Consider the following 23,785-nt stretch of genomic DNA (forward strand, 5'->3'; position numbering starts at 1 on the left):
ATTCTGGCACCAGATAACGAATCTTTTCCACTTATCAAAGTAACAGTGCCTTGTATTTGGTTTCCTGGACTCTTTTAGAATGTCCATACACCTCTGTGGTAATTTGAGATGTCCAAACTCTGACTTCAGGAGCCATGCTGCTAGGTTCATAGAGTTGGGTTCCTGATGCACTGTTTGACCTCGTTGCTGGGACAGTAGGTTGTACCAGGCTGGGAGTCTGATGGGCTCGCACACCGCCATCCTGCGTAGGTGTGGAAACCATGGTTGTCTCGCCCACATGGGAGCAACTAGGATGAGCGTCATCGATTCCTTGTTCATCTTGTACACCACCTTCCTGATGAGAGGAGTTGGTGGAAAAGCGTACGCAAACATCCCTGACCAGTTCATCCACAGGGCATTCCCTTGGGAGTCCGGTTGGGGGAACCTGGATGCAAATCCTGGGCATTGTTTGTTTTCGCTTGTGGCGAATAGGTCTATAGTGGGGAAACCCCACTGAGAGAAGAGATCTTCTACTACGTCTCTGTGAAGGACCCATTCATGTTCTTCTGGGAGGGAGTCTCTGCTTAGAGCATCCGCTAGGGAATTGAGCTCCCCTGGAACATGTTGCGATGACAGGAAGATGTTCCGTCTGAGTGCCCATATCCAGATTTTCTGGGCAAGCTTGGACAGATTTGGCGAACGAGTCCCCCCTTGCTTGTTCAGATAGAACATGGCTGTCGTGCTGTCCGTCCTGATCTGCACCGAAAAGTTCAGTAGATGGGGCTCGAACGCCTTTAGCGCTCAGAATACTGCCAGAAGCTCTAGCAGATTGATGTGGTTCTTGGCTACTGAGTGAGACCAGAGACCCTGAGCTGTGTGGTGGAGCCCAGTCAGGCATGCATCTGTAGTCACCACTGCCTGTACTTCGGGATCGTAAAAGGGTTTCCCCTTTGCGAGATTCTCTCTTGTCCATCAGTGTAGGCTCTGTACGAGTGTTGGCGAAACGACCACTAGATCGTCCCACTGACCACTTGCCTGAGACCACTGTTTCGCCAACCATTCCTGCATGGGACGCATGCGGAGACGCGCGTGAGGGACCAGGTAAATGCATGACGCCATCATGCCCAGTAACCGCATAGCTTTGCGTACTGTTATCTGTTGACCTGACTGAAAATGAGGAATTTGCAGAAGTATATTCCGAATTCTCTCTTCCGAAGGGAAGGTCAATCCTTTCTGAGTGTCTAGGATAGCTCCTAGAAACTGTTTTGAGGTGCTTGGCACCAGACTTGACTTTTTCTCGTTGATAGAGAAGCCTAATTCGTGGAGGAGGTCGATAGTCCTCTGAATGTTTGACCTGCAAATTCCTGGGGTTTCCCCTGTTATGAGCCAGTCGTCCAGATAAGGGTACACTGGGATTGCCTCCCTGCGTAGGTGTGCAGCTGCCACCGCCAGTACCTTGGTGAATACCCTTGGTGCTGAAGCTATCCCGAAGGGCAGTACCTTGAATTGGTAGTGGCGACTGTCCACCTTGAAGCGCAAGTATTTCCTGTGCGCCGGGAGCATGGAAATATGAAAATAGGCATCTTTCATATCTAAGGTTGCCATGTAATCCCCCTTTTTTAGGAGTGGGATTACCTCTTGTAGCGTGGTCATACGGAATTTTTGGGGCTTGACATACTTGTTGGCAGGCCGTAAGTCCAATACTGGGCGCATTGTCAAATCTTTCTTTGGCACAAGGAAGTAAGTTGAATAGATACCCTTGTTTACCTGGTGTCCTGGGACGAGTTCTATCGCGTCCTTTTCTAGCAGAATGGCGATCTCCTCTAGAAGGATCTTCTGATGTTCTAGGGAGTGTATTCTTTGTCGTGGAGGGTGGTTCCGGGGACGCTGCAGTAGTTCTATACAATATCCTGTGGATACTGTTGACAGCACCCATCTGTCTGAGGTGATCCCTTCCCAAGCCTGGGTGAAGGTGGAAATGCGTCCCCCTACTGGGGTTGCGTGAGAAGGGACCCTGAACTGAGCGTCACTGCTTTGGTGGAGGCGTGCCACCTCCCTTGTTGGGGCTGCCTCTGCCTCTTCCACAACCTCTCTTGTTACCCCTGCCGTAACTTTGGGTAGACTGCTGGTTGTTATTCCATTGTGTACCCTGTCCCTGGGCATAGTTGCCTCTTTGTGAATTTTGGCCGCGTGGGCGACGAAAATTATTATTCCCCCTCTGGTTAGGGGGTTTGTTGGTAAGCTGGCCAAGGGATTTGAGAGTCTCATATTCATCCTTGGCATTTTTAAGTGCGTCCTCGACCGCTTTCCCAAACAATAGGTCGGGTTCCACTGGCTTGTCTATTAAGGAAGCCTGGGTTTCTGTCTTGAATCCCGACTGCCGTAACCACGCATGTCTCTTGATAACAGTACCCTCTGCTATCAATCTCCCTGCGTTGTCAGCGGCGTCGAAAGTTGCTTTTAAAATGCAACCAGACACGGCTCTCCCCTCTGCCGAGATCCGAGCCAGCTGGCCCTTTAACGGTTCTGGAGCAGAGGCAATGAGCGCCGCGACTTCTTCCCATTGATGGCAGTTGTAACTGGCCAACAGGGTGGTGGAATTCGCAATCCTTGCTTGGTAGGCGGACGTTGAGGCTACCTTCCTGCCAAACCCGTAAAGTTTCTTGCTCTCCTTGTCGGGAGGAGCTTCTGATGCAGATAAGGGTGTGCCAGCCCTTTTTCTAGTGTTGGTAACCACTAGGGAATCTGGTTTAAGATGTCCCCTTATGTACAGAGGGTCAGACTGGGCTGCCCTGAAAATCTTTTCAATTCTGGGGTTGACGGCTCTGGTGAGGTTAGGATTCACCAGGGAAGGATCTATTCTTCGTTGGATGGATTTGAGGATAGGGATGTCTGAGCGACCGGTCTCCTCTCTCCTACAAACTCCTCCGCGAAGTCCCTTTCCTCCTGTACACCGTGGGTGTCGATGTGGAAATGTTCCGCTGCGCGAGCGAGAACTTCGTTAAGGAGGGGCTGGTTATCAACTGGAGAGTCAGTAACTGGGGCTTCGCTTTGTACTGGGGAATCTACTCTGTAAATTTCCTGCTCATCTTCTTCCTCCTCCAGATCCTCATCATCTGCATAGTAATCCGCCCCGGTTTGTTCTTCTGTAATTTCAAACTCCAGGTCCTCTTCAGGGAAAACTTGTCCCTGATAACTGGGGTGTGGAGTAGAATATGGAGTGGAGTAAGGCTGCACCTCGAAGGGTTCAGGTCTTTCGAACCGGGGTTTTTTACTCAGAGGGATAGGATCGGAGGAGCCTGAGGGTGTGGCCCCTTGAGGGTTATATGAAAGAAAATGTTCTGGGTTCTTATCATAAAAATCAGCCAAGGAAGACATCCTAGACATAACCCTGTCTATGTCTTCACTGGACCATTCCCTGGAACAGGGTATAACTTTAGTAGGTGATTTAGTAGGAGATTTATGGGACTTTTCAAGGGTAGACTTGTGTTTGCTTGTCTGCCTAGGGTGGGAGGATGGCTTTACAGGAGTGGAAGGCTGTGCTTTCCGCTGTTTTCCCCCCTCCCCGCGCGTGGAAAAATGTTTTCCCTGTCCCTTGGAGGCCCCCGAGACTTTCGACGCCTGGCGCCGAGGGTCTGGAGAGCTATCTGTGTGTTTCGAGCGTGGGGCCTCACTGGTGTTAACCGCGGCCTCGGTATCTTGGAGCGCGGCCTGGGGGTGGAAGTCGTCTTCGTCTCCCGACGATCGAACTTCTGTTAATGTGTGTAGCGAGGCACTCTTGGCAAGAGTGGATGATTGCCTTGCGTCGTGAGGCGATCTTGATCGAGAGCGCCCAGAGGACACCAAGTCGGACCGTTCTTTTTGTGCCTCTTTCCGAGAAGTCGACGTCGTCGAGGTCCGGTTGGTCTTAGTGTGTTTAGTGTGTGTTAGGTGTGTAGCGCTTGCGTCGCCGGGGGTCTTCCCCATAGCCGCCCTGCCGGACGACCTTCCGAGGTCGGGGACCTGTGCTCGCCGGCTGTCTTTCGACGCCGTAATGCCCTCGCCGTCCGAAAGTACGGCGTCGCTGCCATCGCTGAAGGCGCCCTCCGCTGCCATGGCCTCCTGCCTGGCGTGGTGGGCCCAACGCTTTGTCGAACGGTCCTTCAGTGTTTTAGGTTTAAACCTACTACACGCTCTGCAGTTCGCTTCGGGGTGATCCCTCGGCAAGCAGAGATTGCACGTGGCGTGCCTGTCGACCCAAGGGTATTTGCGGTTGCACTTGGGGCAGAATTGAAAAGGGGTACCCTCCATACGCACCTTAAGGCAGCGGGCTGCTAAGTGTAGGAATATATATAATGATGTAACTATATATCAAGAGTGAAGAGTATGTACCACCCCCCACTCTCCCTACTTGCAAGGGCCGAGGCCAGCGGCCTACTAGGCCCGGGCCGAGGCCAGCGGCCTTCCGAGGCCCAGATCCGTCGTGCAGCAGTCGACGGTCGATGACTTCTCCAGCCGTCGTCGAGGTCGAGGGTCGACGTTGGGGTGGGGAAGGGAATGAATAAGAATTCAAATTACAATAACAGCAAAAGTATGGCTAAGGCCAGGGAACTCCGCAAGATGCTTCCGACCAGTATGGCGGAAAAAAACAATCTGAGGATCCTAGACGCGTGAGGGATCTTGGGTACAGTGGACGTCACACTAGGGATAGTATTACTGGCACGCCTGTGTCGACGCCCATTTTCGAGTTTCGAAAAACAAACTGTAATACTCTGCAGCTTCCACTAGATGTCGGCCTATGCACAGCATGTGATCTAAGCAGATTCCACAAGCCTCAGAAATATATATATTGTTTAAATTATCAAATAAACCTTTTAACTTGCAGAACAGAACTACTTCTTGGCTCAGTGGGGTCAGGGGGATTCCAAGAGAGGGGTGTTATACAAGGGTAGTCATCCAGAACGCATGAACTGGACATAAAGATATATCAATAAGGGTTTTTCATTCAGTATTATAGACTAGGCGTTGACTTAGCTGTAGTGTTGAATTGAATCCTCTCACAAATTGGGGGCTCGTAGCCAGACGTTTGGGTTAGATTTACCACTTGTGCAGATTAATACAGCGTGCCAGCTGACCAGATACACACATCCGGTCGGATCACCACGCTGTGTTACGCTGTAAAGCACTCCTCAAAGGAACGCTCTAGGAAACGGTCTGTTTTGCAAGAATAAAATACAAACTTCTGTAAGTCAGGACAGAGACCAATCTCTAGAATGACGACCTTGGTAGATATGAAAATAGCCAGAGAGCACTTCTTACATAAACTATTTGTGAGAGGTGAATGGGCTGAGCAGGGCAAGGATGCGTGGTTGCAGGCCATCACACAACAGGTCACTGAAACAGGGTCAGATATATATATATATATATATATAGAGATCAGGGTCCCTTACATGTGGCCCTGAGTGAACTATATATGGCTCCTAAAGCCAAAGAGGAACACAATAAGATTGCCAGGATAGCAGCATACCTGTACCTATATATGGGAGACATGCAGGATAGATGTGCTGAAAGCCAAAATCTGGCAAATAGGCAACAGATGGTGTTAGAGAAGGTCCAATCTGACCTGGTCTCTTCTGACTCCTGGCTCCTCTGCAGCCTCTGCTCAGAAAATGACAGCAGACGGTACATCACTAAAATAAAGGAGGATATGGATGTGCTGCAACAGGAAAAGGCGGACCAGGATACCAGATTTCTGGCCTTGCAGAAGGAGTACCAAGAAGGTTTGGACTCCCTACGGCAGAGCCAGAAAAAGCTGGAGCAACAGCTAGACTTCAATAGGGCATGTGCTGAGCAGGTAGTCACCCTGCAAAGCCACCTAGATAGGGAGAAGGCAGAGAGCAATAAACTGATTTTGAAAGACCTGGATACCCAGACAGAGTTTGACCAGGAGCGCCAGAAAGCTGGTGCCTTCCAAAGGCAGAGGGACGACCTGGCGGCACAAATGCAGGCTCTTAGTCAGGAAAGAGACGCCTTAGGCCAGGAAGTCTCATTTAAAAAGGAAAATGGAAGAAAATCACCTGGCCCACCAGGGGCTGGGTGACCTCCAAAAAGAAAACCAGAACTTGGTAGAGCACACCAGAAGGGTGGAAGAGCTCCGGCAAGAAAGGAGCAGGCCAATAGGGACACAGCTCAGGAGGTAACCCTCCTGCAGCAAAGACTGGCTCAGTTCTCCAGGACCAACCAGGAAGCACAGAGGGAAAATGAGGCCCTCTGTCAACACAATGATAGGCTCCAACAACAGGTAGCGATGCAGGAGAGACTGATAGAGTCTAGTAAGGCCTTAACTGAGGAACTGAAGGCACAAATGCAGGCTCTTGCATTGCAACAGGGAGCAGAGGCGGATAGAGACCAGGTTCGCTGGGAAATGGAAACTCTGGAGCATAACCTCAGGAGCCCTAGTACCAGAGGCCCTCATACCTCTCAGTCCCTGGACTCTGCCACCCCCATGTCCCCTGGCGCACATGAGCACAGGGCCACAGGGATGGCAGATTACTATCCAGCCAGAAGCATGGGGCTCATAGGCCAGTACCACCCAGGAATGGAGGGGCGGGCATCCGGGTATGGGCACCCAAGCACAGTGCAATTTAATGGGGAACCCCAGGAGAGTAGGCCCATTAAGGGCATTCTGAAAACCTCTGCCCAGTTAGGTCAGTGGGGGGGTACCCAGCAAATCCTGGCAGCAAGGAGGGATCTGAAGACTCCTCTGAGCGGTACAGGACACAGGAGACCAGGTCCCCACATTCTGCCAGCCATTCCCAGGCTCGCAGAATCCGGGAAAACCTGGAAGATCAGACAGGAACCTCTGGGAGCAGTGCCTCTGAGTCCGAGGACGAATGGACAAGGGTTACCCGAACCAAAAAGGCCAATAAGGCAAAAAGGGCCTTGCTTAAGGACCCCTTAAAGCAGATTAAGGCGATCAGGAGCGTCATCACGCCTTACCATAAGAACGCTAAGTATTCTGTTAGGGAGCACTTAGAGTTGTTTGAGCAAATGATGGAGACTTTCCATTTGAAGGAGAGCCAAAGCTGTATTCAATATGTAAAGTGGACCTTCTCCCCGGAATACTCCAGTTTCTTTGCGGGGCTGGAGGACCAAAATCATTTAAGATGGTCCGCCTATAAGGCGGCCATCTTGAAACATTTTTCTGTTCACAGAAATCCTCAAGAGGCTCGCAAGGCAGCCTACAATTTGCAATGTGGGGAGGATCAGGCCCCACAAGAATTTGTGCAGGAGTTAAAGCGTGCTTTTGCACAGACCACAAGAAGGGTGCGCACGGATAGCAGAGAATTTATTAATACGTTTTTCCATGCCTTGCCCAAATATATCATGACCCAGCTCGTGAGGGATTTTCACGAGAAAAGATCTTTAGACTGGGTCATTGAACAGGCTACCCGGATCTATGAGGTGCAGAAACCGATAGATAGCAAAAGTAATGCCCAGAAAAACCCCAAAGCCAACAGCACCCCTGCTGCTGCCAAGGTGGCAGAGGTAAAGGTCACCCCCGTTTTGGATTTGGAGATGGGGGGCCTAAAAACCTACCTGCACCTAATAATGCTAGGCCCAGGAGGTCCTCGGGTCAGTCACAGACAGGGAGCCAAGGAGGCAGCCCCACAAATGGGGTCCCTCGCTCTCCTGATTATGTAAGTCCCCGTTACAAGGGAAACCAACCCATCCTGGGTTATGTGTGGACTCCTCCAGCCCAAGGGGGGGGGGGATCCAGCCAAGCACCTAACCCAGGGAACTTCCCTCCAAACTTCCCACAGGAGGGCAGAAATTTACCAAACCCTGGGCAGAACTTTTTCCCCAGATATCCACCCGACTTTCAGCCCCAAAACCATCCATCCTTCTTTCCCCAATTCCCTGAGCCCAGACCACTGAATCCGGGAGAGGGGAGGCCAAGGGTGGAGGGGTACCCAAATCTTCCCAACCCGGGGTATTACCAGAGGAGGGACAGCTACCCTTCCCGGGATCAGCCCAGGGGAGAAAACAGGGCCCCGTATCAGCCTGAGCGGGTTTCCCAGTTAGAGCGCCAGGTTCAAAACATGGCGCGGGATCTGGGTCACATACTGAGGGCTCAGCAGAACCCTCAGATGGGCGTGCCGAAGCAGAACGCACCCAACTCTGGACCTGGTGCTCCAGAACAATGACGGGGGCAGCACCCCGATAACTCACCGGTTCCCAGGGAGGAGGCACAAAGGGAAGGGGGGTGTAAAGCCTTGGAGGAAGCTTCCTTCCTCACTTGTAAACAGCCCCTGGAAACCCAGGAACCGGAAACAAAATCTCTTGCCCCTGACAGTCTGCCTCCTAAGGAGCAGAGGGGGGGTAGGAGAAACAAAAGACCCAAACAGACTCAGTTTGAGGAGGAGGTACAGATCTTCCAATTTGAGGGAGAGGGATCCTCAGAGGATCCTGGGAAAAGGCTCTTCTCCTTTAGAGGGGGGGGGGGGGGGGGGAACTCCTCCCAAAGAAAAATGGGTCCCTAGGGATGCAAATCCAGACTGGGGAGATGGGGAGACTGAGCTACCGCCGCCCACCATCTCATCCCAGAACCAACAGCAAGCAAATCCCCTGGTTCAAACCCATCCTGGGGACTGCCTCCAAAAAGGGGGGGGGCGGCCCAGAACCGGAGCCAGGGGAACCCACAATGGCTCTGATCTCCAGTTGCCAACTTTTTCTTTCAGATTCCCAAGGCTCTCCACCGACTTCTGCCCAAAATTCTTCTCTTGCAATGTCCAAAACCAGACAATTAGCCAACCAGTTGTCCAAAAATTTACATTATCTGTGCCCCCTTGAGGAGAAGGAGGGAAGATATTATGCCCCGGTACAAGTACAGGGGCAGGGTACAATCTCGGCACTGGTGGACACTAGATCTCAAGCTACCCTTCTGTCCAGAAGGGCCTTTGACGAACTGAATGCAGGAAGGGGAGAGAATTACCAAATTCCTCTCACCTCTCTTCCTGGACAACTGCAGAACTTTGACGGGAAGGAAATTCCCGTTGAAGGGACTGCAGACTTGGACATTAAGATCGGGCGACACAAGTTGAAACACCCGGTCATAGTAGTGACCCCAGAGGGCACCCCTTGTTTACTAGGGAATGACCTCCTGAGAAGGTTGTCACCCCTAATAGATTGCGTAAACAAGGTCCTCTGGACTCAGACTAGCCGACCCATAAAATTAAAACAGAGTGTCAACCATGTTAGTTTAAACGGCACGTGCCACATGGTTGAACAAAAATCTGACCAAGTAGAATTTCACTTCCAGAACAACCAAATTCCAGACGTGACAGTAATAGCAGTAGGACAACAGACTGGTGATGGGGGGTCCTCTCTGTTTCTGAAAATCAACCTTCCTTCCAGTCTAAAGTGGTATTCCACGCTGGAAGGAAACACTCTGAAATTCTATACTAACCCACAATCAGAAACTCCCACTCCTATAGTCCAGAAAGAGGTGAAATCAGCTCAGAGCCTGGCTGAGATTCAGCAAATTGGAGAGCAGTTGTTCATCCCTGTTCAGTTAAATGATGGGAAGGACTCTGTTCTCGCTCGAGTGTGTGTGAACAGTAAGAGCTTCATCAGCGAAGCCATGTTTCGCCAACTCCCAAAAGATCCAGCCATTCCCACCTTCAAACTGATAGACAAATGGGAAATGGACCTGGGAGCACCTGATTCCAAACATCTCCTGCCAAGCAGGTGTATGCTCAAAATCTCCATTGGCAACAAGAGCATAGTCCACAATTGTTGGGTCGTGCGAGACGTCCCTGCCGCCTTTTACTTAGGCAGTGACATTCTCAATCGCTTTGCCATTAGTTTGGACCTAATAAACTTCAAAGCTTGGTCCCGATTAGCAGATAATCCCATGGGCTTTGACGATCCAGAAAAAGCATTTAGGTCAGCTCAATTGCTACCTTATGCAGTTGAAATTCAGGTTAAAGAGGAAGTCACCATCCCAGAAAGGACCCGACAATTCTCCCTGGAAGTGAAAGTAAAAAGGGGACAAGAGTTGAAAAACCCTGATGCTTACATACATCTAAATGCTTCTCTCCAACAGCAAGGGTTAGGGGTAAACCCAACACCATTCCAATAGAGGTGGATAACAGCGACTTAAAGAGTATTACTCTAGCCGCAGGCACCATTATTGGAATGGCGGTTGATGACCGACATTTCTCCATTGATCTTGAAAATGAACTGTTAGGACCAATCCCCAAGGACTGTTTTGACAGTGACAGTGATGAAAACGCAACACCAGACAGGATTTTTACCCGGCATGGGGGGGGGGGGGACTTCCTGGTGTACACTTCCTGCCCCTATGGTAAGGAAGATGTGACTTGTGACTTCAGGAGGGATGAGGTGATTTTCCAGGTCCATGAGGGCTGCCTTTCCCACCTGAAGCCTCCGGTCCAAATCAGCACTCTGACCAGGGACTTCTCCACCCAGCTGGAGGCGGCCGCGGAGATAGCCAAACCAGAAGTCTTTCCCGGCTTCAGGCAAATGGTGGAAGAGAGTCAACCTAGCTGATGACTGTGTGACTCTGGAACAAAAGCAAAAGTTGAAACAAGTTTTCTTGGATTTCCAAGATCTCTTTGCGGTAGACTCATATGACTGTGGTCGCACTGACATCCACACAACAACAATCCCCACGGACCCTGGCATGACTCCTGTGTTTGTGAAGCAATATCGCTTGCCTCTCGCATCAATGGAGTCCCTTACTGAAATAATTAAGAACCTTGAGTCCTGGGGGATAATCCGTCCAGTCCACAGCACCTTCAATAATCCGGTGCTGGGAATATTGAAGCCAAACGGCCAGTGGAGACTCTGCGCCGATCTCAGGGAGCTCAACAAACGGGTACATACTTCCCGATGGCCTCTGCCCTACATTGACCAAGGGCTGGCCCAGATTCAGGGGTCACAGGTATTCACTGCAATAGACCTGACCAATGGATACTGGACCGTGCCTGTCAGCAGGGAGGACCAATACAAACTGGCTTTTACCTTTGGGGGCCAGCAATACACATGGACCCGGACTCCCTTCGGATACCTCAACTCCGGCAATGAATTCAACATTTTCCTACATAAGGCCATGCCCGACCTGGGTGCGAGGGGTAACCTGGCTTATGTAGATGATGTCCTCATCAAAAGCTCAACTGTTGAGGAACACATAGCGGAGATCCGTTATGTTCTGACACAGTTGAGGGCCGCCGGAGCAAAACTTTCCTTTCAGAAAGCACAGTGGTGTAGAACCCGTGTTAATTTCTTGGGGCATGAGATTACTCCTCAGGGTCTCTATCCCCAGGAAAAGAAAGTGGAAGCACTTCAGAAACTGAAAGACCCCACAACTCTGCGGGAACTAAGGAGCCTCCTTGGACTGACTAATTACAGCAGAAAGTTCATTGAGGGCTACGCAGAGATCACCAGACCCCTGATTCATCTCCTGAAGGGGGGGGGGGGTGGGGTCAAGTGGGAATGGGGTCCAGAACAAGCCGAGGCGGTAAAACAACTCAAAAGAAGCCTCTCACAAGCGCCCTGCCTAGCTTACCCTGTCAGAAACAAGGAGTTCTTCCTGGAGACGGGGTTCTCTAATACGTGCTTGACGGCAGTATTATACCAAAAGCATGACAAGGTCAATAAAGTAATCTCTTATGCGAGCAAAACTTTATCCTCTGGAGGAAAAATTCAACGATTGTGAGAAGGCACTCCTGGCAACGGTGTGGGCATTGAAGAATTACCGCCCGTTTATCCAGGGGGAACACATCATAGTGGAGACTCCACACCAGCCTCTGCAATATCTCCAAAGTGACAGAATCCGGGCCGGAAATGTGAGTAATTCCCGAATTACTTCCTGGATTCTGTCAATGCAAGGCTTTCCTGTGGAGGTCAGATATGGCCAAAACAAGAAGAGTCCCCTCGCGCAAGGTCTGGCTGACTTGCATGATTGTGCCAGAGAAAACTGTCTCGAGGACGAAAGTCTAAAAATCAAGGACAACATGGAGGCATACCTTAATTCCCCACACAAAGTCTTTGAAGAAGACAAGTGTGAGGGAATGCCCACTGTGTATGTAGATGGATGCTCTTACCATGTTGACAACAACGGGGAGAAAGAACTGGTGGCTGGCGTAGGGAATGCATGGGTGAATGAGTCCCCAGAACCCTCCGCTGGATACAAAATTGGTCCCCGAAGTAGTCAGGTGGCAGAATTGATGGCTGTGAATCAGGCCATCCTCACTGCTGTCCAGCATCAACTCCACGAACTGGTCATAATCACAGATTCGGATTATGTACGGAACGGGTTCGTGGAGCACCTGGTTAATTGGAAAACCAGAGGCATGTTATGTGCTAACAACAAACCCTTGAAACATGGGAAGTTGATCCAAAACATTGATGATCTGGTCACCTCGAATGGGATGACCATCTATTGGAAGAAGATCATGGGTCATTCCAAAGTAGAGGGACCAGACAAAACTGGAAATGACTTAGCTGATCAGCTGGCCAAAACCGGGGCCATCCAAGGGGATCTAATTGAGATTGAGTCCCTGTTGGGGGAAATCCAGGTCACTGCTATCACTAGGTCCCAGACAAATGCTCACAACGACCCTTCAATTGCACAATGGAGTAAGGAGACCCCTGATGCTGATTTGATTACTGCTCAGAAGGGGGATCCAATTATTGGTAAATTTTACCAGCACCTTGAGGACCCTGAGAACTTTCCCCTGACGGATACTGATTACATTGGGAAAGGGGACCTAAGAGTGTTGATGAAATGTCCAAAAATGTTCCGGATCCAAGACTGTTTGTTGGTAAGGAAATCCAACGCTGGCCACGATCAGTGGGTGGTTCCTACCTCATTCCGAAGCCTGATGTTAAGTCACGCCCATGATGCGGCCACCGCCGGTCATAGGGGGTTTCACACAACACTGGAAATCTTAAGAGAGGTTGCATACTGGCCACACATGGGCCAGGACCTCAACCAATATTTGAAGGGTTGTCTTGTGTGTGCACAATTTCAGCCGACATCCCTCACACACCGGGCGCCTTTACAAAAGAGGGGAATGACACTGCCATGGTCAGATTTACAAATCGACTTTGTAGGCCCTGTGATTCGCTCGGCTAGGGGGAATAAGTACATGTTGACTGTGACATGCTTGTTTACCAAGTGGGTGGAATGTCTCCCAGCCCCAAACTGCAAGGCAGAAACGGCAGCTGCCTTGATGATTAACCACATCTTTTCCCGTTTTGGTCTACCTCAAAGGATTGAGTCAGACAGAGGTAGCCACTTCACCAGTGAAGTAATGACAAAGATGTGGGAGATACTGGGGGTCAAGAGAAAGCTGCATATTGCTTATAGACCAGCTTCTTCTGGGGCAGTAGAGAGATATAACCGGACAATTGTGAGCATATTAAAGAGGTTTGTGGCAGATTCTGGGCCAAGTTGGGATATCCGATTACCTCTGGTCCTAATGGCCATCAGATCTACCCCTTCATCTGCAACCAAAATGTCACCATTTGAGTTGATGACTGGACGCAAGATGATGCTTCCCCAGCATTTGCTCTACAGGACCCAAGAGCAGACACTAATAAATGCCTCCACAACTCATGAGTATGTGGAGAATTTAAGGAAACACCTCCAACATGCTTTTGCTTACGCTCAGCGGAATCTAGAAAGATCAGCTGATAGCATGAAGACCCATTATGACCTGAAAACTTCCAGGAAGGAATATCAGGTGGGAGACCGGGTCTATCTATACAACTTCCAAAGGAACCAGGCCAAGCAGCGCAAATTTTTGCCTACATGGAAGGGACCCTTTGAGATCATCGACAAGATCTCCCCTGTGGCCTACAAAATCCACATCCCCAAAGGTCCTTTGGCAGCGGGGGAAGACAAGTGGGTCCACATAAACCAGTTGAAATGTTGCCATCCCAGGCACGCTCTGCAACAACTGGAGGAATCCTCTGGAATCCTAGCGGGTACTGTCTCAGACCAATTCAGTTCCAACCATAAAACATACCACATCTAGTCTCTAAAATACTGTGATCTGCATGAAACTGTCTCTTAGTTATACTGTTTTTTTTTTCAAAATAAGAATGTAATGTTTCGTTATGATGAAATGCATATGCTGCCCCACTATCTCAACAGTGGTGGAAAAATGTCTATGAGTAGGTATTGCCGCTCTTCCTTTGTCGTCCTAGGAGAAAGAAAACCTGGAGACGGGCCAAGGAGGACGATCCGGAGACCGGGAACGAAGATCCAATGGGCCCAGTGGACCGCCCAATACTCCCACCAGGACCGGCGAGGAGAATCGATCGATCCGACCGGATGGAGGAAAAGATGCTGAACTGTGCCATTTATTGGAAGAAGATTAGGAAACATCCCAGGTCTTGCGAGTCCCATCAGTGAAACAGAATGGCCATCGCAAGAGGGGGGCTTGTGGGATGTTTTTACCCATGCATCCGAGCCCTACCTAAAAAACTGTGCAGTATTGAAAACATCATGATGGCCAGAGCTTCCCAGGAAATGCCCAGGGAAGTACATGAAGAATAGGCTGCCACCCATTTTTGCCGATGTTATGGGCACAGAAGGGCACTGCCTAAAACCACCATTGGACTACCCGCACAGTAGTCTGAAACCATTGGGAATGGCAATGCTGATTGCCAAATGCAACCTAGAATTGTGGGGAATTCATTTCTTAAATCCCAAAAATGGGTGCAGTACCAGTACTCACCACTATCCAAAAGCCGGCGTTTTAAAACCACCAGACTTTTTTGTGTAAAACTGAATGAACCCAAAACAGGCCAAAGAAAGACTTACTGAGAGGAAGATACAATGTAAAGTGATATTCTGAAGTGACTTGAAGGTTTATAACAAAAAGTGGCTAAGCTGTGCATGTCAGCAGCTTAAGCCTAACTGAAACTGGATTTAAAACCACCAAAATTGAAAACGTTTAAATTAACTGAGTGACCTATGTTTGAGTGTCACATAGGTTGCAATTGTTTAAATGTCATAGTTTTAAACTTAGAATCAGCATTCTAGCTGCATATGTAAAAATGTTTAGTTTATTTGAATGCAGAAAATGGGGAACAGAAATGACATGTAGCTAAAAACTGGCTTAAGGAACTGAATTTTGCCTGGCAACTACCCCCATCAGGAGTGAAACTTGAGTCACAGCTGTGTTCCCAGGCCTAGCTGCCCTTTTACTGCTCCCACCAAAAGGGATATGACACTTCCCTGATTGAATTACCTGGGCTCTGCAGGAAATTGAACAAAGCCCTGTCTTCACCCAGGCAGATGGTTTAAGGCGGGCGTCGTAAATGGTCGTAAAAAGTGGCTTCCTCCTGAAGGAAAGGGGAGGGGCACTGCCTGTGAGAGCAAGCTGGCTTGGCAGAACTGGAAAAACCAGTATTTCCACCATGTGACCTGGGAAACCACACCCCTTTGGAGCCAGAACATAACTTTAAAAAGATGGATCATTCATAGAGCGGACATGTGAAAATGTTATGATACCATAATTCTTGTGATTTTTCTGCCCACAATTTAAGAGGTTTTTAGAACCGGTGGTATGTTCAGGGGGGGTGTTAGTGGAAAAGTGGATATTACTCTAAATGTATGCATGTTAAAAATCTGAAACTTCATCAATTAATGTCCCTACTCCCTGCGCACATGTATGTAAAGTGGGGTCAATGTCAGAAATGGCAAAATCAGTTAAAAAGTGAAATGTGCCATTTCTGAATGCAAGCTCCGAGAAACAGCAGATTTGGGACAGAGTATACCTCATGCGATATGTGACATGGGTATGTAATTTCAAACAACTGTGTAACTGTGAAATATGTATTTTTATCATATATAGATTTGGGTGCACAGATGACAGGGGAGTTTTTTTCAAGAGATCATAAATGGCTGACATCACTCTGACACAACTTAGCTCCCCCAATCAGGGGAGAAATGAAAGCTGGACCAATGGCAAGTGGAGAGGGGTAGGGTCTAGTGATGCTGCATACACACCCACTCTCAAAACACAAAAGCAGACAGGACAGGACAGATAGGGACCTTCATTTCCATCTGCAGCTGGAAGCTCTGCCGGAAAAATCCATACTTACCTCCATCAACCTTCAAAGAGCCAACACTTAGACTCCAAGATAAACAGACTTCAAATCCCTCAATCTCCAGAATCCAGAAGCAGTGCTGTACCCAGAGAGAGAGAGAGAGCAGAGCTGACCCCGATCACTGAAGTGCAGAGTCCAGTCCAAAACCTGACCAGATCCGTGACGAGGCCCATTTAATTCAAGAATATAGTGTGAGTACCTAGCAAAACTGTGCAGAACCAATCTTAGTTAAAATAATATAATTCAATCTATTTAATCTAAGTAGAACTGCCTCCTAACTGTCACCCGTCATTTGCAAAGCTGTCACCTGTCATTTCTAGTTGCAAACTGTCACTTGCCACTTTGAACTTTAAAATTTCAAATCTGAAAAACGACCTTTACTAAGTCGCTCATATCTCCGCGGCCGTTTGTCTTAGAGACTTGCAGTAACTTTCCTCTGGAAGCTGAGATCCTAGGCTTTCTTAGGACCCCAATAAGATAGTGATAGTCCTTGTAGTTCTTCTGTAATAACGCCCGGCGCATTCGCGAATTTTACCGCGATTTGCAAATTTCTTCACGTGTAAAAATCTGCTGCTGCTTGCCTTCCATTTGCCAGAAATTTGTTTAACCTGCTAATCATTCCTGAATCATTGCAAGAGTGAGCCTGGACTAATATTAACTAGATACCACTCACCCTGAACCTCTACAGGGAATTAAAAGCATTTTAGCATATTTTTCACTCCATTGCCAGCACATATAGAAGCATTTTGGGCTGTGTTTTAAACTTCTGTTGTCTAAGCTTGCTGGGGTGAACTGAATTACAGTTGATTGCATTTCTGAGAACTGTGTGCTTCCTTCCATTTCCTTGCATTGCATCAAGGGGGGGGAGGGGATTGCCAGAGAAAAGTGATTACATTGTTTTGTTGAAATCATATTGAGTATTTTCTGTATTGCATTTTCATTCAACATTACATCCATTTGAACTCTATAAAGCATTCTCTACCACATTATACTTCTGTACCTATTTACCAGTGTGCTACCTTATCCATTTCATGTCAACTCCTTAGTGATTATAAAGAAGTGTGCTAGTGCCAGATTCTCCGTTGTTAATCTTTATCATATCAGATTAAGTGTGATATTCAATTATTAATTTATTATAAAGTGTGATATATATATTGTTTAAATTATCAAATAAACCTTTTAACTTGCAAAACAGAACTACTTCTTGGCTCAGTGGGATTCCAAGAGAGGGGTGTTATATAGGGGTAGTCATCCAGAACGCATGAACTGGACATAAAGATATATCAATAAGGGTTTTTCATTCAGTATTATAGACTAGGCGTTGACTTAGCTGTAGTGTTGAATTGAATCCTCTTACAAACTAGAAAGGGTGCCATGTACTGAGCGCATAGTGTTTAACTTAACTATACTGACACCCAAAATGTTGCTTAAATATAAATGCAAACAGTAATATCCCGGCGCGGCTAAATGGGAGTTGCGCCGAAGGGGCCGGCTGCGGCACTCCACAGCAGACACACAATGTAGGTATGAAAACTATGCAGTAGGCCCTCGCCTGCACCCTTTAATGTTTGCAGCATGCCATGGTCAGGAATTGCCACCTCAGTATGACCGGATGAGCTATACATTTTTTTGTTTTAAAAGCTGCCACACATGGATCTACTTAGCAGGGAATGGAGTATGAAACGGCTAGCAGTCCATGTCCCACAACGCACCCAAGTAATTGGTTGTCTTGTCACGGAGCATAGCTGCAATCCCTCCCCCCTCCCACCCCGCACATTTAAGATTACCTTCCACCAAATACCCAGAGTACAAGGTCCCCAGAGGGATCTGAGCCCAAATGTTAAACAGACATTCTGGCTGATGCAAAACGGGTATACTTTGCATTAGAGCAAACTGACACCATCTCCAGCACTATGCAACACCTTGTATGGCAGCTTTAATATCCTACATATCAAGTTCGTGCCGCCAGGGGGAGGATTTATAAGACTGCTCCAATTTAAGGCGTGTACACACCAATGCCACATCCAGGTCAGGCGTGTCAACGTGTAAATGCATGCTCGCCATCTTTTTCTTCTACAGACCCAATGCCAAATATTAAGTTGCCAGTGTCCTGCCACGCTTTCCCCTAGTGGCGCTAGATGACTTCCGGGATGGGAGCTGCGTGGAGCTATTTAGCGCTGCGTGGAGCTATTTAGCTCCAGCTTGCAGACTACACGGGATTGGTTAGCTTGACGAACAGATGCCAGGAGGCGATATATGACATTCACTTTGTGCACAAAGAAGCACCATAACGAAACGTCTTGAAGACATTTTAAATAATGATCTATAAATGACAAAATGATATGGAAGTGAAGTCCCTCCTCATCAAATCCTTTATTGAAATCCTGTGACTCCACTGCTGATCTGAACATCGCCTTTAGCAGAGACCAAAACATAAGCGGCCTACATTGGATTCTCCCCACTTGCTCATCATAGCCCATATTCCCCAATCTCCCAAGACAACCATATCATAAAGCAAACAACGTTTCAAAATACAGAATTAGTAATAATTCTAAATTTTCCATTGATAATTTCCCACTTAAAACAAACCGCTCTTATGACAATAAATCTATCTCAATGTATAATAAATCATTTATTAAGTCAGTATCTTTATTGGAGTGTTTAGATAAGAATGAAACTATGCGACAGAGGACTTTTTTTTGCCAGGCTCATGCATAACCAACCACCCTGGTCGTCGGATTAGTCCCTTAGCATAGGGTGGGAGTAATACTGGCCTAAGTACTTGCTGGCAAATATTCAGTCTCGGACCCCTTGTTGTAAAACAATTAAGGGCCAAGGTCTATACCAACTAAATTGAATACACTTAGGACAGGACTCAAGCCGATCGTCTCTGGAGGTGGGTTGGGCTGCAATGCCAATAAAGGTAATGGAGGGAAACAGTTCTTATTGGGTGAAGACAGTTTGCAGGGACGCGGATCCCACTGAACTCTCATGGGATTTGGGGGGGGGGGGGGAATAGGGACATAGGGCGGTAGTACTGGTTTATTAAAAGGATTACAAGGGCAACACTCTCCAAATGAATGGGTGGCATTTGGTAATCTGGGGGACAATGTAGACATTAGGGCATGACTGAGCCATGGATAGTAGGTGACTGCCACTCTTTAAAACAACTGGACAGACACGCCCTTCTCTTCATTCGCCTAACCCTATAATGAAGACAAACACTGGTGCACCCATCATGTACACCAACGTGCACCGTTCGAACCCTTGGTGCTGCAGTTTCCTGTGAGCATTCTGGCATTTGTTCATATAGGAACGCCCCCCCCATCCAAAAGATGCCGAATGCCAGAGCATGGCACTTCGCTTATGGCAGTGGGTTCAAATGTGTAGTTTGGGAGCCCGAGATGCCTAGGTGAGTGCTGTGGCAAGAGCCGGGTTATTTTTAGGGTTTTGACATCTCTGGTTGAGATCATGGGCGAAAACAAAAATGGCTGTCACGGGGTACCACGTTGTGGTAAATTAAAAGATTACATGCACTGATGTGCATGACACCAGTAACTTTGCCCTATTACCAAATTAGAACTGCACTGCATAAAAGTAAACTACAGAAAACGTATTTGTAGGATTAAATAACCTGTCCTGGATCTGTAAATAATTTAGCATTTATCTAGCGCTAACACTCAGGTGCTGCTGTGCTGAGCGGTGTGTGGTGCTCATTTATTGACCTCGGAAGGATGAAAGGCTGAGTTTGGTCCTGCCGGGATTCGAACTGGCATCAGCAGACACTGCACAGATGTCAAACCGAGCGATCTACTCGCTGTGCTATCGGACCGACTAGCAGGTGCAGTGCTCCAGATAAGATTATGAAGTGGCACTATTTCACTGATTTTTAAAGTTGGGGGGGGGGGGGGTGGGAGCGAGGGAGCAAAAAAAAGTAAGTCCCATTCCCAATGGGATTATTTAATAAGCAAGTACAAATATTTTACCTGTAAAACAGATTTTATGTATGAAACATTCATGGCATTAAAAAGGTACACGTTTACCTCTTCAGATCAGGCACTATATTTACTACTGGTCCAAGCATATCTATGGAGATGTGTGGAGGAAAGCAGGGGATCATACTCCGATGAGTCCCTTTCCCATTTTTGTTGGGGTGTATTTTCCATCCCCATTTTTATTTTGAGCAGTATTGGCCTATTTTTAGGGAGTAAAAGTAGCAGATACACCCTTATCTGTAGTGTTGAACATGTGTCAGATTTCATACAAGGTGCAAAATGTACACTCATCACTGCCCATTGGCAAATGACAATGAACTTGAGAGAAATGGGTGTGATGTGTGGGCGAGTGACTATGCCTGGCTACTAGCACGCAAATGGAAATGTTCGTCTATGTGCACAAGAGCAGTTATTGGTCTCACTCTGTAGTGCCACAAACTCAGGTGAATAACGCAGCTTCGGTACCTACAAAGATAGCCTTATTCAAAAAAGCATACCCATTTTAAAGCATGAACACAGTTCTAACACAAAGTAGTACGATTGATCTGGACAACAGGCAGAAAGGGTAGTTCATTTTCCAAGTTATCCCACAATGGAAGGACACATCAGTGCCCAAAGGTTCCAATTACCTGTTTAACTTGAACCATCATGGGAGATGGACTTCCATTTGTGTCCCTTTTATTTCTGGGAGACTGACTTCTTGTGGACGACTTGTTTTTTCGTTTTGATGGTGATCTAGACAAAAAGAAAAAAAAGATTTTTTTTAATAAAAAAAAAAAAGGAAAAAAGTGTTAGGAAGTTGGGTCCTCGATATGGATTTCTAAGGCTGGAGGGTAGGGGTTTATGTTGTGGCGTTGTCGGGCTGGGGGGGAGGGGGGCTGATGTTGCAGGGTAGGCTGATGAAACGGTCTGTGTCCTTGTATGGGAGGACAGTTTAGGACCCCCCCCTCTCCTGCATTGCACACCTGCGTGAGACTCATGACTTGTCAGCAGCCCCCCCCCCCCCATGCACCTGAGCCTGGGAGGCAGGGTGGCTGCGGATCGACACACGAGGCTGCACGGCCCGCAGTGTAGCATAACAGACACCATTTTATAACATACAAAGACTCCATTTTGAGCACACTGAACCCAGGCTTCAGTAGAACAGCCTGCATACAAGCGCTGCAGCTCGGCCCCTACTTGAACATGCACAGCGAGTCCTGCGCTTCCCCCCACCTTCCTCCATGGCAGATCCGCCGAAGGCCCGTTCTCACGAGCAACTAGACGCGAACAAGTAACAGAACAAACTCATTTACCTTCCGCAGTACATTGCCCTAGAAATGACCGGGCTCGCAGTGAGGTCTGGGAAAGAACAAAAGTCGTCCCCATCAAGGGTACCCCGACCCTGCGCCTAACCCCCCCTCCCCCTCACTTGTGATATATGGTGCTCATGGCCCCCAGCCCCACTCTCCCAGATGAAGTGTTAACCATATATGCTAAACTCTCGAGCCTCCCAGTCTTATCCATGCTGCTAAAAGATGTGTGTTAAAAAGGGTTAAAACAGATAATGCAAGTCACTTATATTAAAGCGAGGTGATCCCCGCTCACCCCTGAGACACCTCCATGGTCTAAAGTCCAGTGCACGACCACTCGAAAAAAAATCTGCTTTGTACCCACTAATGTTTGCTGCTATTGTAAAAAGGGTAACAGAAAAGCAATATATAAAATGCTTGTGTATGATGTGATGAAATATGCTGCATTATATGAAAGCCACCTAGGGTATTGAGCCAGTTTTTACTATAATCAAAATGTTAGACCAACACATTGCTTTCTTGCTCCTAAGTATATAACCCAACCTGATACTAACCTACATTTGTTATATGTTCCTCATGAATTGCAAGCATATGACTGACTAACGCTATGTAATGTATGTAGCAATGAAAAACCTTCATTGTTATGAACCTAGTAATGCGAGCACATGGAAATGGCAGAGAATGTGTAATTCACCTGATGCCCCCAGCCCTAGCATCTGTCCTCTCCAATAGCATTTGTGCAGCCCAGTGAATAGAGACCCGCACAAAGTTGCAAGGCCATCTCCCCCTCCACCCGCCAAGGCCCGCCGGGGCTCGCTGGTGTTAGAGCAGCACAGCCTCACCTCCCCACATTCCTGCTGGATCCGCTTCAAGTATTTACCTCCCCCATGTCAAGAGGCCGCCATACAATCACTGTGTACTGTCATGGCCAGGCCAAATTAATTACGAGCCACCCGGTCCTAAATCCCGCCGCCTCCGAGGTGCCAGCTATGGGTCCCCTCTGACCTAATGGTATTCCAGTTCACCCCCGAATCCAACAGACCACAAAGACAGTTATCCATCCTTGTGCAAGCATCCCCCAGAGTCATCATTTACTACATCTAAAGGGACTAAATGATGAAGGTAGCTTGACCCGTGCCCCCCGATAAGACACCTGAACCCATGAGACTGGGCACTTTGTTAATGACAACTTTACGATAATGTATGGAGGAAGCCTCGTATCGCATACCGTTTTCCTCTGTCGCCACCCAGGTATTAGATTGATGTGTTAGAAGTTTCACATAACAACTTGGCATAGACGAGTGTGATGAATGATTATGAATGGCCACAAGGGAAAGTTTCTAGAACCAAAGCGGCGAATCTCCGTGGACAGCCAGGGCTCTGGAGCCCCACCCCGATGAGCCCAGCTGACCCAAGCACATTGTGATGCCACCACGTGGATCCCCGCCAATCATGGAGCACCGAGCCTATGGACTACATAGTAGCTAGACGTTGCCATCCAATCCCAAAGACTATGTGTCCCCTATAGCCTAGCTCATGCATGACGTGCATTTGTAATATAACTAGCTGCCTTTGCTATTGTCAGAGAGCGCTCTCTGAGTTTGCAGAGTCCTTTGCATGCCCTATATTGACTTAGATTAAAAGAACATTTAAATTCACCCTCACTTGGTCGTGGTCTCATTCCCTCCCAGGGTGTGTCCTTAACTGCCGCTCATTGTGGGGGGCTTACTGCCTTTTTGGTGGACGCTTACTTTCATCCTGCACGCTTGGTCTGTGTCCAGCATGCTTCACCTCTCCCTTTAACAGTGACATTTCCTTTTATTGTCAAAATCATTGCCATCCATCCGTTAGTCCACTTGGATGTGTACCTTGTGCATATTGCTACATCCACTAGCCATACCCTGTCACTCTTTACTGCGACATATCTTGATTTTATTGTCTCTAGCCGCCACACGTAATCACTGCAGTGCATTCGCCTTAAATGTTTTTCCCATAGAAGTCATTACCAGTATCTGCCTTTCAGTCAGTTCTGCATAAGGTAGTGTATAGCCTACACTGAATACTTGGCGAAGATCAGAGTTATTTCGTTTCTACTTATAGTTTAAAAAGGAGCCTGGTAAGATTGGTCACCAACACCTACCGGGGGATACTTTTGATTACCCAGAAAGACTGGTGCCATACAAACACACCTATGGGACAATTACTGTTTTGAGGTGTGCGTGTGTCAAGGAACATAAGGGCAGATATAAGTATAATTGGTAATAGACGATAACAAAAAGGTATAGTTATCTTCTCATCTGGAAATGAGATTTCCTGCATGCTATGTACTGGCGCCACATTCCCCAGAGTGAGGTCCCGTTCCTTGGGCGATGGAGTGGATTTTAGTTA

At 47.9% G+C, this 23,785-nt stretch overlaps 1 protein-coding gene across 1 annotated transcript in view; it reads right to left on the reverse strand.

Annotated features, from left to right (window-relative positions):
- The window catches only part of SNIP1 (Smad nuclear interacting protein 1), a 106,999-nt gene that overhangs the window by 39,270 nt on the left and 43,944 nt on the right, over positions 1-23,785 (reverse strand). The window contains exon 2 of the mRNA XM_069622648.1: positions 20,735-20,840. Coding sequence (XP_069478749.1) covers positions 20,735-20,840 — 106 coding nt within the window. The remainder of the gene's footprint in view (positions 1-20,734; positions 20,841-23,785) is intronic.

This window comes from Ambystoma mexicanum, chromosome 11, assembly GCF_040938575.1.
Source record: "Ambystoma mexicanum isolate Mex_15411 chromosome 11, UKY_AmexF1_1, whole genome shotgun sequence".
NCBI lineage: Eukaryota > Metazoa > Chordata > Amphibia > Caudata > Ambystomatidae > Ambystoma > Ambystoma mexicanum.